Source organism: Equus quagga, chromosome 12, assembly GCF_021613505.1.
Source record: "Equus quagga isolate Etosha38 chromosome 12, UCLA_HA_Equagga_1.0, whole genome shotgun sequence".
Lineage (NCBI taxonomy): Eukaryota > Metazoa > Chordata > Mammalia > Perissodactyla > Equidae > Equus > Equus quagga.
Window position 1 is genome coordinate 61,335,073 of NC_060278.1, and position 12,180 is coordinate 61,347,252.

General features: G+C 43.4%; 1 protein-coding gene across 14 annotated transcripts in view; it reads left to right on the forward strand.

Annotated features, from left to right (window-relative positions):
• PPP1R12B (protein phosphatase 1 regulatory subunit 12B) overlaps positions 1-12,180 on the forward strand; it is a 201,808-nt gene that overhangs the window by 112,332 nt on the left and 77,296 nt on the right. For all 14 annotated transcript variants that reach the window (XM_046678671.1, XM_046678662.1, XM_046678661.1 and 11 more), the window contains 5 exons: positions 1,752-1,842; positions 4,968-5,171; positions 7,072-7,261; positions 7,340-7,452; positions 8,508-8,549. In XM_046678671.1, the coding sequence (XP_046534627.1) occupies positions 1,752-1,842; positions 4,968-5,171; positions 7,072-7,261; positions 7,340-7,452; positions 8,508-8,549 (640 nt within the window). The remainder of the gene's footprint in view (positions 1-1,751; positions 1,843-4,967; positions 5,172-7,071; positions 7,262-7,339; positions 7,453-8,507; positions 8,550-12,180) is intronic.

Here is a 12,180-nt window from a genome sequence, read left to right on the forward strand (position 1 = left end):
TTAAATTACTGTTGTATAATGTGTCAGCATTTAGAATAGCACCAGTATTTTCTAAATGACCAATGCATGATGTTCCAAAATCATGTCTGGGTAACAAGTGCCATTCAAAGTGCAGGATAGACCAATGAATTTCAGTGTAGCAGAGTATGAAAAGTATGTTAACATGGTTTCAGATTCAACATTGCAACTAACCTTTAAGAAAATACGATTTGTGTTTTTATAGAGTATCAAAGAATATCCACAATTATCTGACAAGGCTGTTATAATATCCTTGCTTTTCCAGCTACACACCTGTGCAGGACTGGATATTTTTTATATATTTTAACTGAAACAACATACGGCAACGTGTTGAATGCAGAAGCATAGATGAATGTCCAGCTGCCTTCTGTTAAGCCAACGTTAAGGAAATTTACAAAAATGTAAAACAATGCCACTCTTACTAAATTTTTTTGTTTTGGAAAATTATTTTTCATAAAAGATGTGAGTTATTGATGTTAACATGTAATAGAGCTGTTATTTTTAAATGAATAAAACATTTTTAATTTCTAAATTTTAATGTCTAGTAAGATAAATATTAAATAGGTATGTCCTCACATAAACAAAAGCTCTTCGGGGGTCCTAAATAATTTTTTTAAATGCGTCTTAAGACCAAAAATTTTGAGAACAGTTAATATAGATATTAAAATGACAATTAAAATATATTGTAAGGATATTATGAATAATTTTGTGCCACTCACTGTGAAAATATAGATAAAATTCCCTGAAAAAAAAAATTACCAAAACAGAAAATCTGAATAGCCTTAAATCTGTTAAAGAAATTAAACCCATTATTTAAAACTTCCCCATAAAGAACACTCTAAACCTAGATGGCTTCATTGATGAACTCTTCCAATTATTTAAGGACAAAATATCCCCAATCTTACACAAATTCTTAACAGAAAATAGACAGGGAAAAAACACTTCCCAACTTGCATAACCTTAATCCCCAGACCTGGCCAGGTAATTATTATAAGAAGGGAAAATTACAGGCCAATTTCTTGCATGAACACAGATGGAGAAATCCTAAACTAAATAATGCTCAATCTGTATAACAAGTAAGTCTGTATAAAAAGGTGATGCACCATGACCAAGTTGAACTTATCTCCAAGAATTCAGTGTTGTTTTCATTCAAAAGTTATTCACTGTGATTCAGCATGTTAACAGAAAAAGGAAGGAAAACAATAATCTCAGTATATGGGGAAGAAAAGCACGTGATAAAGTTTAGCACATACAAATGATTAAAAACAAAACAGGTAACTTCAAAACCCTCTCAGCCTGCCCCCAGTCGGAGTGGAAAGGAATTGCTGTCACTAGGAGCGGTGTCTACAGAAATCTTACAGTGGACATCACAGCAAGTGATAAGTGCCGAGGGCTTTCTCTCTGAAGACAGAGACAAAGCATGGAAACCTGCTGTCATCGCTCCTTTCAACATGTCCTGGACGTTCTAGCCAGAGCAGTAAGGCAAGAAAAGAAATAAAAATTGTAAAGATGGGGGAAAAGGAGATAAAATTCTCATTTTACAGATGATATGATTCTGCATGAACAGTAGTACGTTTGCAGAGACTGTCTTGGGAGTATGTAATTTTCATTGCTAGCATTCCCGTCATTTCATTCTCCGAGTGTGGACAGCACTCGGTATGTGGAAGCACCTGCTGTTGCTCAGCACGTGTGGCGAAGGTCTTACTCTAGGTCTTGCCCTTCCTCCTCTGCAGGTCATATCTGACTCCTGTGCGCGATGAAGAGGCAGAGTCTTTACGGAAAGCGCGCTCCAGACAAGCTCGACAGACTCGAAGGTCTACTCAAGTGAGTGTGACCTCTTTTTTATGTTTGTCTGTCTATCTCCCTTTCCATTGGAGCTACAATTAAAAACAGTAAAACGAGTACGTTATTCCAGCCACTGTACTACAAGTTGTCACCTGTGTTAAATCTTATACTACATAGAATCGAGTGAATTCAGAGCAGGTTCATCTCCTTCCCTTCACAAGACTAATCATTCCACTTGTGTTTAAGGGACCACATCTTAGGAATCCCTAAAGGAGAGCAGTCTGGCAATTCCTCTCAATGTTAAACCTAGAATTACCACGTGACCCAGCAGTTCTGCTCTTAGGTATATACTTGAGAAAGGAAAATATGTGTCCACAAAACAACTTGTACACAGATGTTTATAACAGTATTATACACAATAGCCAAAAAGTAGGAAAAAACCAAATTTCCATTCACTAATGACTGGATAAACAAAAATTCCTACAAGGGAATATTATTTGTCAATAAAAAGAGATGAAGTCCTGATACATGCTAATGCTACAACATGGATGAACCTCAAGAAAATGTTATGGTAACTGAAAGAAACCAGACATGATTCCATTTCTATGACAATGTCCAGAATAGGCAAATCCAGAGAATTAGGAAGTAGATTAGTACTTCCCAGGGGCTGGAGAGGGAGGAATGGCAAGTGATTACTAATGGTTTGGAGTTTCTTTTTGGGGTGATAAAAATATTCTGAAATTAAATAGTGGTGATGATTGCACAACTCTGTGAATATAACAAGAACCACTGAATCGTATGCTTTAAAAGGCTGGATTTTTTGGGGCTGGCCCCGTGGCCGAGTGGTTAAGTTCGTGCACTCCGCTGCAGGCGGCCCAGTGTTTCGTTGGTTCGAATCCTGGGCGCGGACATGGCACTGCTCATCAGACCACGCTGGGGCAGCATCCCACATGCTACAACTGGAAGAACCCACAACGAAGAATACACAACTATGTACCGGGGGGCTTTGGGGAGAAAAAGGAAAAAATAAAATCTTAAAAAAAAAAAAAAAAAAGGCTGGATTTTATGATATGTGGGTTATATTCAATAAAGATTTATAAAAAGAATCCAAAAGGGAGCCGTTGAAGTAAGGAAGAGTCAGATATAATCTATATTAGACTTCGCAAAAATCACCACGCAGAGAATTGGCAGGAGTGGAAGACAGGAGAATGTCTGTCAAGCCTGGAAGCAAGAAGATCTGTTAGGAACCTGTATAGCCGTCCACCCTGGAGCTAACCGGAGCACAGACTCAGATTGGAGCAGCAGTGAGAACGAGAGAAAGTGATGGATTGGCATTATTTAAGGAGGCGGAGAAGATGAGCTGATGAAGCCGAATGAAAAGGAGCAGCCAGAAAGGTGAGAAGTAAAGCAGGAAACCACAATGTGGAAGTGAGTGAAAAGTCAGGGAAAAAGTGCAGTTCAACAGATTTAAAGGCTGCAGAGGTCAAGTAGGAAAGCCGAGGACTGAAAAAGAGATGTTTTGCAAGCAGCAAAAACAGCCTTCTTGTCTTCCCTGACCTCCCAAGGCAGGTCAGGGATCCTTCCTTTGTAGTGATTATGACAGTTGTTATTGTGTTGTCGTCGATGATGGTCTGTTTCCCTCTTAGAAGGTAACCTCCAGGAGGACCAAGACTGACTTTCATGCTTTGTTTTGTTTTATTGTCGTAAAATATACATAACATAAAGTTACCATGTTAACCATTTTTAAGTGTGCAGTTTAGAGGCATTAAGTCCATTCACATTTGCTTTGCAACCATCAGCACCATCCATCTCAGAACGTTTTCATCTTCCCAAACTGAAAGGTCGTACTCCTTAAGCAGGAACTCCCTCTCTCCCCCCAGCCCCAGCACCCACCCTTCTACCTTCTGTCTCAATGAATTTACTCCTCTAAGGACCTCATATAAGTGGAATCATGCAGTCTATGTCCTTTGGTGACTGGCTTATCTCACTTAGCGTAATGTCCTCAAGGTTCATCCATGTTGTAGCGTGTCAGAACTTTCTTCCTTTGTGGGGTGAGTAGTACTCCATTGTATGTACACACCACATTTTGTTTACCCGTCCATCTGTTGATAGGCACGTGGGTTGCCTCTACCCCTTGGCTACTGTGAATGATGCTGCTGTGAGCGTGGGCGTGCAAAGATCTCCTCCAGACCCTGCTTCCACTTCCTCTGGGTGTATACCCAGAAGTGGGATTGCTGAGTCATGTCTTCCTGTCTCGATACTTGCATTCATTCCATTATACTTACCTGTTTTCTTAGGTCTTTTCCCCAACAGTGAAGTTCCTTGAGTACAGGAATCATTTGCTTTGTCTTTGTAGTTCCGGTTCTTGAAGACATTTAATAGTTCCTTATTAAGAGACAATGATGAAAAATAAAAGCTAGTTGTGGATATAGTACCTGCTCAGCTGCTTTTCAGCTTTGGAGCTTCCTTCTCCAGGGAACTTGACTCCTAACTGCTGGCGTTAGAGTCGGCTGGCTCTCTTCCTTCCTCCTTTTCTCCTCCTCCTGTGGACGTCTCCTCATTATTTGCTTTTCTTCTGTGTTGCTGCTCCTCTGAGCCCGAGGGAGCATTAATCATTGGAATGTCGCTGTGTGATTCCCTGAGTTACTTGGGAAATGATGTTAGAGAAAAGCTAGTTTGGGTGCGAGGGGGGGGTTTCCTTTTTGCTGTCGTTCTAGCCTGGCTCTGAATTTTTGCTTTTTGGGGCCTACTTTTTCTTTCTATTTCTAGAAAAATTGAGTTTTTCTAGTATCTGCTGTTTAGAAAACCTCTGTTGGTAACCGCTTGCTCTTGGGAGGGTAGGGAGCTTTCAGGTAAAGATGTTGAGAACTGTTGGTGGGGAAGAGGTGCGTGTACAGCAGGCGGGCATCACTGTGGACCTGTTTTCTGGAATTCACGCTGGAAAAGCTAAAGTATGGTTTGAAATGTACCTAGACTCAGGCCTGGGTTCTTTGCACACTGAGGTGTTTGTTTTAAGTGTGTATTGCTTGAAATGACCTCACACATTTTGGGATGTTCATTTGAAATTTGATGCTGTTAGATCTTTTAGGGAGTTTCCTTGCTTATTCATCAAGAGCTATTCCACGGTTAGAGCGAAACTTCTCTGAGCATGTGATATTTTCCAGGGTGTAACCCTAACAGACCTGCAGGAAGCAGAGAGGACTTTCAGCCGGTCGAGGGCGGAGCGGCAAGCTCAGGAGCAGCCAGGCCAGAAGCCCCTGGGCACTGAAGGGCTTGAGGGGAGCACCAAGAAGCATGAGCCCTCGGCAGTCCCAGGGAAGGAAGCTGGGGAGGGCCGGCAGCCCTGGGGCGGGAGTCTGGATGAAGAGGTAAGCCCATTTTCCTGGCACAGACTGTGGGAAAAGCAGGGTGCTTATCTGGGGAATTTCTTCCTCACTGATAATTCGACCAGTGGGCAGTTCATAGAAGATGCTGTTCATGTCTGTCTTTAGTTGACGCACCTGTGTGACAGAGAATTCAGAGGATGTCAGTCCCTAATGATCATTTTTTTCTCTGGGAATTAACCAATGCTTATTCTTTTTTCCAGTTTTGTTGAGATATAATTGACGTATAACATTATATTCGTTTTAGGTGTACAACATGATAATTTGATATATGTATGTGTTGTGAAATGATTACCATGATAAGTTTAGTTAACTAAATTTAACTACATTTATTCTTTACCTACAGAATAAATGTCTTTCTGTTCAAAAAAAGAAGTCATGGTATAATAAAATGCAAATAGAACTACAAGCACTTATTGAGGATGTATGCGAGGCGTTATCTTAACTCTTTCATGTATTAGTTTGTTTAATCCTCAAAGAAACCCTCTGAGGCAGATATTATTATTCCTATTTTAAATATGAGGAAACTGAGTTCCAGAGAGGTTAGGTAACGTGCCCAGCTTTTCACACAGCTGGGAAGCGGTGGCGCAAAGGTGTGCATGTTGGCGGTCTGGCTCCACAGCTCGCTGTCTTAACCATCAGTGTGTTGTTCTAACTCCTGCAAACCCAGGAGCTTACAAAGCACCCCTGGCCCCATGCCAGAGGACGTTGCTTTGGGATGGACATTTTGACTCATTTTCCGTTTCTCGAGTTGAGTTGGAAGTCAAAGACACGGGGTTATATCTAGGGTGAACGTAGCTCCTGGTTTACCTGAGAGGCTTCCATTTACACCTGTTATCTCTGTGTAATTATCAATACCACCCCTTTTCACTCTCAGAAGTGTCCCAGTTGGGATGATAAATTTCACGGTCCCCATAGTTGTAGGAGAAAGGAATCTCCATCTTGCTCTAACTCTGAATGGCTAGGCTGCATAAACTAACGGAGGTTCTGTTGTTTGCTTTGTCTTTTCAGCTACTGTTTACTGAGTACTTATTACTAGGTACTGTTCTAAGCACCCAACATACATTATCTCATTTAATCCTCACAACCGTCTCTGGGGAAGATAGTATCCCTATTTACATACAAGGAAGCAGAGGCTCAGAGAAGTTAAGTAATATATTCAAGGTCACACAGCTAGTAAATGCTGAAGCCAGAATTTAAATCAAGTTCTATCTGACTCCAAAGCTTACTATATTTTATTGCTTCTGTCTTTATAATTTATAAACAAAAATGTATACAGTCTCTGTGTGTAGTAAGAATTTCTCTATCTCTGCATGTTAAATAAACTAAATTAAGGCTTATTGTCAGATCTATCTGTCCTAACTGGCAGGAAAAAAAAATTCAAAGGGGAAAGTGGGAATTGAATTTAAAGTTTCAATAAGCCTGGTATGGCCAGTTGGTGGAGTATTCAGAAATTGCAGAGTGCTCAGATTTGGTCTCTGTTCTCAGATAACTCAGTATGATTCTTCATATTCCTTGGCTTTCTGTTTTCCTATATAAACCTTGCCTTTCAGCACTCCATCTTAAAAGGCCGTCATCCTTCCTATTTTCATTCCAAAATCAAAGGAATTTTTATTAACAAGGTTAGCGCTACCAAGTGTCCTATGGTCGATTTAGGAATGATTTTCCCTGGCTGCTATCAACATGGTGGTATATTCAGAATAGGAGCCCAGAAGCTGTTTCTGTTCTGGCTACTTAACTAACTAGTTCTGCTCAATAGCTGCTTATTGAGCATCTACTACCAACAAGCCTCTCGATACAGAAAGAGCCCGTTTTTAATAAACCTGCTATCCTATCCTTTGGTTGGACCTGACCTCTAACGTCTCATCCTCTGGATTACTTCCAGCCTGTCTATCATCGCCTGAGGTGTCCAGCTCAGCCAGACAAACCCACAACACCAGTGTCTCCTTCTGCATCAAGACCCTCTCTCTACACCAGTTCCCATCTGCTACGGACAAGTAGGTCTTCAGTCCCTGATTCTGAGAGTTCAGAGACGACCACAAACACTGCAGTTGCAAAGGAAATGGACAAAAATGGTATGTAGAGCCCAGACCTCTCCCCAGTGGACATGCCCCAGATGCTTAAGACCCGTCCTTTGTTCTGTCTCTGGCCAGAGAGTGAAGAAGCAGATTTGGACGACCAGTCTTCTAATAGGCTGTCCGTCCGTGAGAGGAGGCGGCCCAAGGAGCGACGAAGAGGCACGGGCATCAATTTCTGGACAAAGGATGTAAGTAGATTGGTCTGTGCTGGGACATCTCATGTTGTCCTTGGCTGCCATCCTTTGTGTTGAGTTCCAAAGGGTCCCACATGGGGCCATGAGTCTTACAGATTGTCCAGAAATATTACTGAGAAAAAGGGAAGAAGAAGAAAGACTCACCCAGTATGGGACTCGTTTGGTATATTCCTGCTGGGCACCCAGCTCCTGGAGCAATGCTGAGCGCATGGTGGGCACACAGTGAACGACTGGTGAGGAACGAGGACATCAGAAACTGACCACAGCCACATGGACGAGTGGAGCAAGCTCGCCGTATCTCAGCCGTCCTCCCAGTAGCCCCTGAAAGTCATGTAGTCAGTCAGTCAACAAGATCCCAAAACCCCACAGAAGCTGGGATTCTGACTCAATATTTCAGGAGCACTGCAAGAATTTCAAGGAAGTAACATGAGTTCATCTACTCAGTTTTACTCTTTTGAAGGAAAAAAGGAACAAATAATATAAAACATTAACTTTGGCTTGAAGATAAAGACAGGTGCACCAGTGCTTACTAACTCCAAACACAGACTCAGTACTTTAATCTGCCCTCTCGTTCTGTACCCTTCTCACTCCACTTTGTTATTGGCATTTGAAAAATCCAGTGGCCGATAATCAAGAGATTCCTGGTTACCAGTGACTTATTTGCAAATTACATAAGCCATTCAGGGAAACAAGAAACGAGACAATGATAGTCATCTATCAGAAAGTATTCTTTAGCTAGAAGTATTTCACTGTTATAGGACCAAATAGACTGATGCCTACTGACAGAGGTGAAATAAAGTTCGTCTTTCTTAAGAGGCCCTTTTTTCAGCTGTTGGTCATTTGACGTTTCTGACTACAGGTGATGCTCCTAAGCTGTCGCCTGTGGCAGCTGTTAAAAGCAGCAGTCATAGCACATCACTCAGCAGCCAGTGCTCATTGCTCGTGTGTGAAATGGGAAGAGGTGTAACTGATGGGGCTGACCTTGTTGCTTTCGAGGATGTCTGTGACCATGATCCATCCTCTTGTTTTTCTTCCTCCTTCCTTTGCAGGAAGATGAAACTGATGTCTCTGAAGAGGTCAGAGCAGCGTGGGTAAGCAACAGCCAGTGAGGCATGTCCCTTGTGGCTCAGCCGTGCTCGTGTGCGCATAGCTGCAACAGAAGAAAGAGCGGGGCCTGTGCAGATCTGGGCCAAGGGAGAGCTTGGAGATGGGCATTCCTCTGAGGCATGTGGCAGCGCAGTTGGTGGTATTTGCTGACATGATGTGACAACGCCCCTGCTCTTGAGCAAGTTTCCTATGTTTTCCTATGCCTACTGCCCATTTCGCACATGGTTATTATAGGGTCTGTCTGCTTTCTCTCCCATGAGCATACTACTGGATCATGTAAAGGACTTGGAGTCTTTGGAGGGAAGGCGAAGAGTGGTGCGCCTTCTCTTACGGATCCACACAAATACGGTCATAAGCGTGAGGAATGGAAAGAGGGCACAATCCAGAAGTCATGTATATTTGACTTTGAAATAAGCTTAAACCCCTTGGCTTTTGGATACCTCAGACCCCTTAAGCCCTGGGAGCCAGCTTTTCTCTGCAATGGACAGCCTGGGCCCAGGTTTCCTGAGACTCTGGGTTCCTGTAAGCCACTCACGCCTGATAGAAAGTTAGTGGTTTTCTTATTAATACCATTTTTCAGGAAGAAAGGCATTTGGCTTTGACTAAATGAATTGAGACTGCATGTGTTTCTATTAGAAATTGTGTAAAAAGATGGCCATTTTGTGCCCTACAGTTAGTTAATTGAAAGTATGTTCTCAGAATATATTTAATAACCCATACTGAAAATTAACAACTCATTTTTGGCAGAGGAAATAGAAATGCTGTATTATGTCATTGACCCACTGTATTTCAGTCAAGATCCAGAGCAGTCAGTGGTGGCCTTGCAAAAGCAATGCCTGGGACTGGTGGTGACGCAGGCAAGAGCTGCCCTTGAGTGAGGCTGGGGCTGCGTCACAGAAACGAGCCGTGTCACGTGGCAGTACCACGTGGAGGTTCCTTCAGGCCAGGGAGTGTGTGTGCGTGCATGTGTGTGCGCTTGTATGCGCGCAAACAGCAGCCATGCTTCAGTTTTTCAAGGGGCTTGGAAAGACTTGTGGAGACAGAAAGAGGGAAAGTAGGAAAGTCGCTTTGGGGACTTAGGAGACACCTAAAGAGAGGATCTGAGTATTCGATTACAGAGCACGGAAACGTACTGTGATCCCTAGAGGGTCATAGAGGCCTTTGGGTCCATAAAGGGAATTGCAGCAAGGAAGGCTTTGTTGTCGTGGAATGTCTTTGTCAGTGGAAAGCTCTGTCTCTGCCTTTTCAAACTACTTGGCATGGGAAAATCCTAGCCTAGGCCACCAAAGAAGGGAAACTAAGATGTTCTTGATCCACTGCTTCCCAGAGAATTTTATTTTAGGACCATTGACTTAAAATTACAGAAAAGGTGCTCTGACGGGTGAGGAAAAACGGGAACTGTTGAGGTTTGACGTGAAAGTCATTCGTCAGGGTCTGGCCTCGTGGCCAAGTGGTTAAGTTTGCATGCTCCGCTGCAGGCGGCCCGGTGTTTCGTTGGTTCAAATCCTGGGTGCGGACATGGTATGCTCCTCAAACCACGCTGAGGCAGCGTCCCACATGCCACAACTAGGAGGACCCACAACGAAGAATATACAACTATGTGCCGGGGGGTTTGGGGGAGAAAAAGGAAAAAGATAAAATCTTTAAAAAAAAAGTTAACTCCTCCCAAGACTCAGACATCAGTTTTTAAGTTGAGATGTAATTTGCAATCAGTAAATGCACAGATCTTAATTGTGCTCTTTGATGGGTTTTGACGATTGTATCCACTGGTATAAACACCACTCAAATCAGGATGGAGAACTTTGCCAGCACCTTGAGAACTTCCCTTGTACCTCCTTTGCTTTCCCGAGAGGCAGCCCTGTTTCTGATTTCTGTCACCACGGGTTAGCATTGCCTGTTCTTGAATCTTGTGTGTATGGAATTATACAGTAATAATATTTCATTTTAAGGGTAAAAAGGAAAGTTTCAGTGGTATTACCTCCAACTTATGTCTCCAGGCAGGGTTATAACTAAAATGATTCCAAGTATGTACAGACTCTTATTTTCCTCCTCTTAAAGATTTCAAGAGAAGTTTCTTTAACCTCTCGCCCATGTGTCAGTAACAACAGCACAGGTAAGAAGACTTTCTAGGGCTGGCCCCGTGGCTGAGTAAAGTTCCCTGCACTCTGCTTCGGCGGCCCAGGGGCACAGGTTCAGATCCCAGGTGCAGACCTACTCACCACTCATCAGCCATGCTGTGGAGGCTTCCCACATACAAAGCAGAGGAAGATGGGCATAGATGTTAGCTCAGGGACAATCTTCCTCAAGCAAAAAAAAGATTTTATTGTTTAACCTAAATCTCTGTTGACATCACTGAAATCCATTTCTTCTTTTTTGTGTACCTACACTAGAAAAATGTAACCAGCATTTATGTACAGATTGGGTTTACGGCTCTGATGTTTGTTGTCAATTACATGATAGAGGAAGACCAGTCATGCATTTCTGTGGTGGTGACACCAAGAAATGATGCGTGGAAGGCCGGCCACTTGGCTTAAGCCCAGTATAGTGCATGGGTTTAGTCAGAACCCATCCCCATTGGTAAATCCACGAACCAGTGAGACTGGCAATGAATATAGAATTTGATGTCTTAGCACCTCCTTAACAGATGTGTTTAAAGGAAATCTGTTTCATTATCCACATTAGGTGTGTAACATAGTCTCCAGAAATTTAACAGATCCTTTCTCTTGCTAAGTGGGAAGAAACTGAATCTGAGTCCGAGTGTGAGGAAGGTTATTCCAGTCATCCCTGAAAACGCTCTCGTACTCATGAGCGTGTTTGTTTTCTTTCCTGGTGGTAACTGCACGAAACGTGGGCTCTGGAAGGCACGGTCACAGGCACGGTGTGGAGGGGGTGGCCGTCTGGGTTCTTCCCATCGTTTTACCTGCACCTGGGCCTTCTTGCCTTCTGCTTCACGTTGAGCTTGTCTTCTGTGTTGTTGTTTCCCCGCCTTACTCCTCTGGAGCAGTTCTTCCCCAGCTGGTTCTGTTGTATAATTGAATTCATCACCAGAGGGCACAAGCGGTCAACAGAAAGATGTCAGTGAACGCGCAGAATAGTGCCCTGGAGCAGCTGAGCAGACAGACGGCTTTTGTTTTAAAGGAAGTGTTGAAGAACCCACTCCAGTGTAGTAAAGTTCTTGCCTCCCAACTTTCGGGAATTTAGAGATAACTTGGGTTAAGAACCTCAGTTTACCGTTAAAAACACTGGGGCCCAGAGAAGCCAAGGAGTCTCCACAGGGACAGAAAAGTGTCCTGGAGTGAGCGCCCGTGCCTGCCTCAGGGGCTCTCGCCTGACTGGGGAAGCAGACCTGAGACTGGGCAGCGTCCTCCCCGTTCCCTGTCCGTCTGTTTGGTTTTTGCTCAGCAGGCTACATGAGCCAACCTGCTAGGAGCGCCCCACCTCCGTGAGTGAAGGACGTCGTCTTGGGGGACAGCGTAAAAGCCTGCCCTGAGTGCTGAGATTCGTGGGTCGAGGTCAGCATTCTTTTGCTGTCCTTGGTGGAGGTGGTGGTTGTGTCTTTCAGGAAGTAAGAATTCCACACTGTAATTAGGAGAGTGCTGCCCCGTCCCCAGAGTC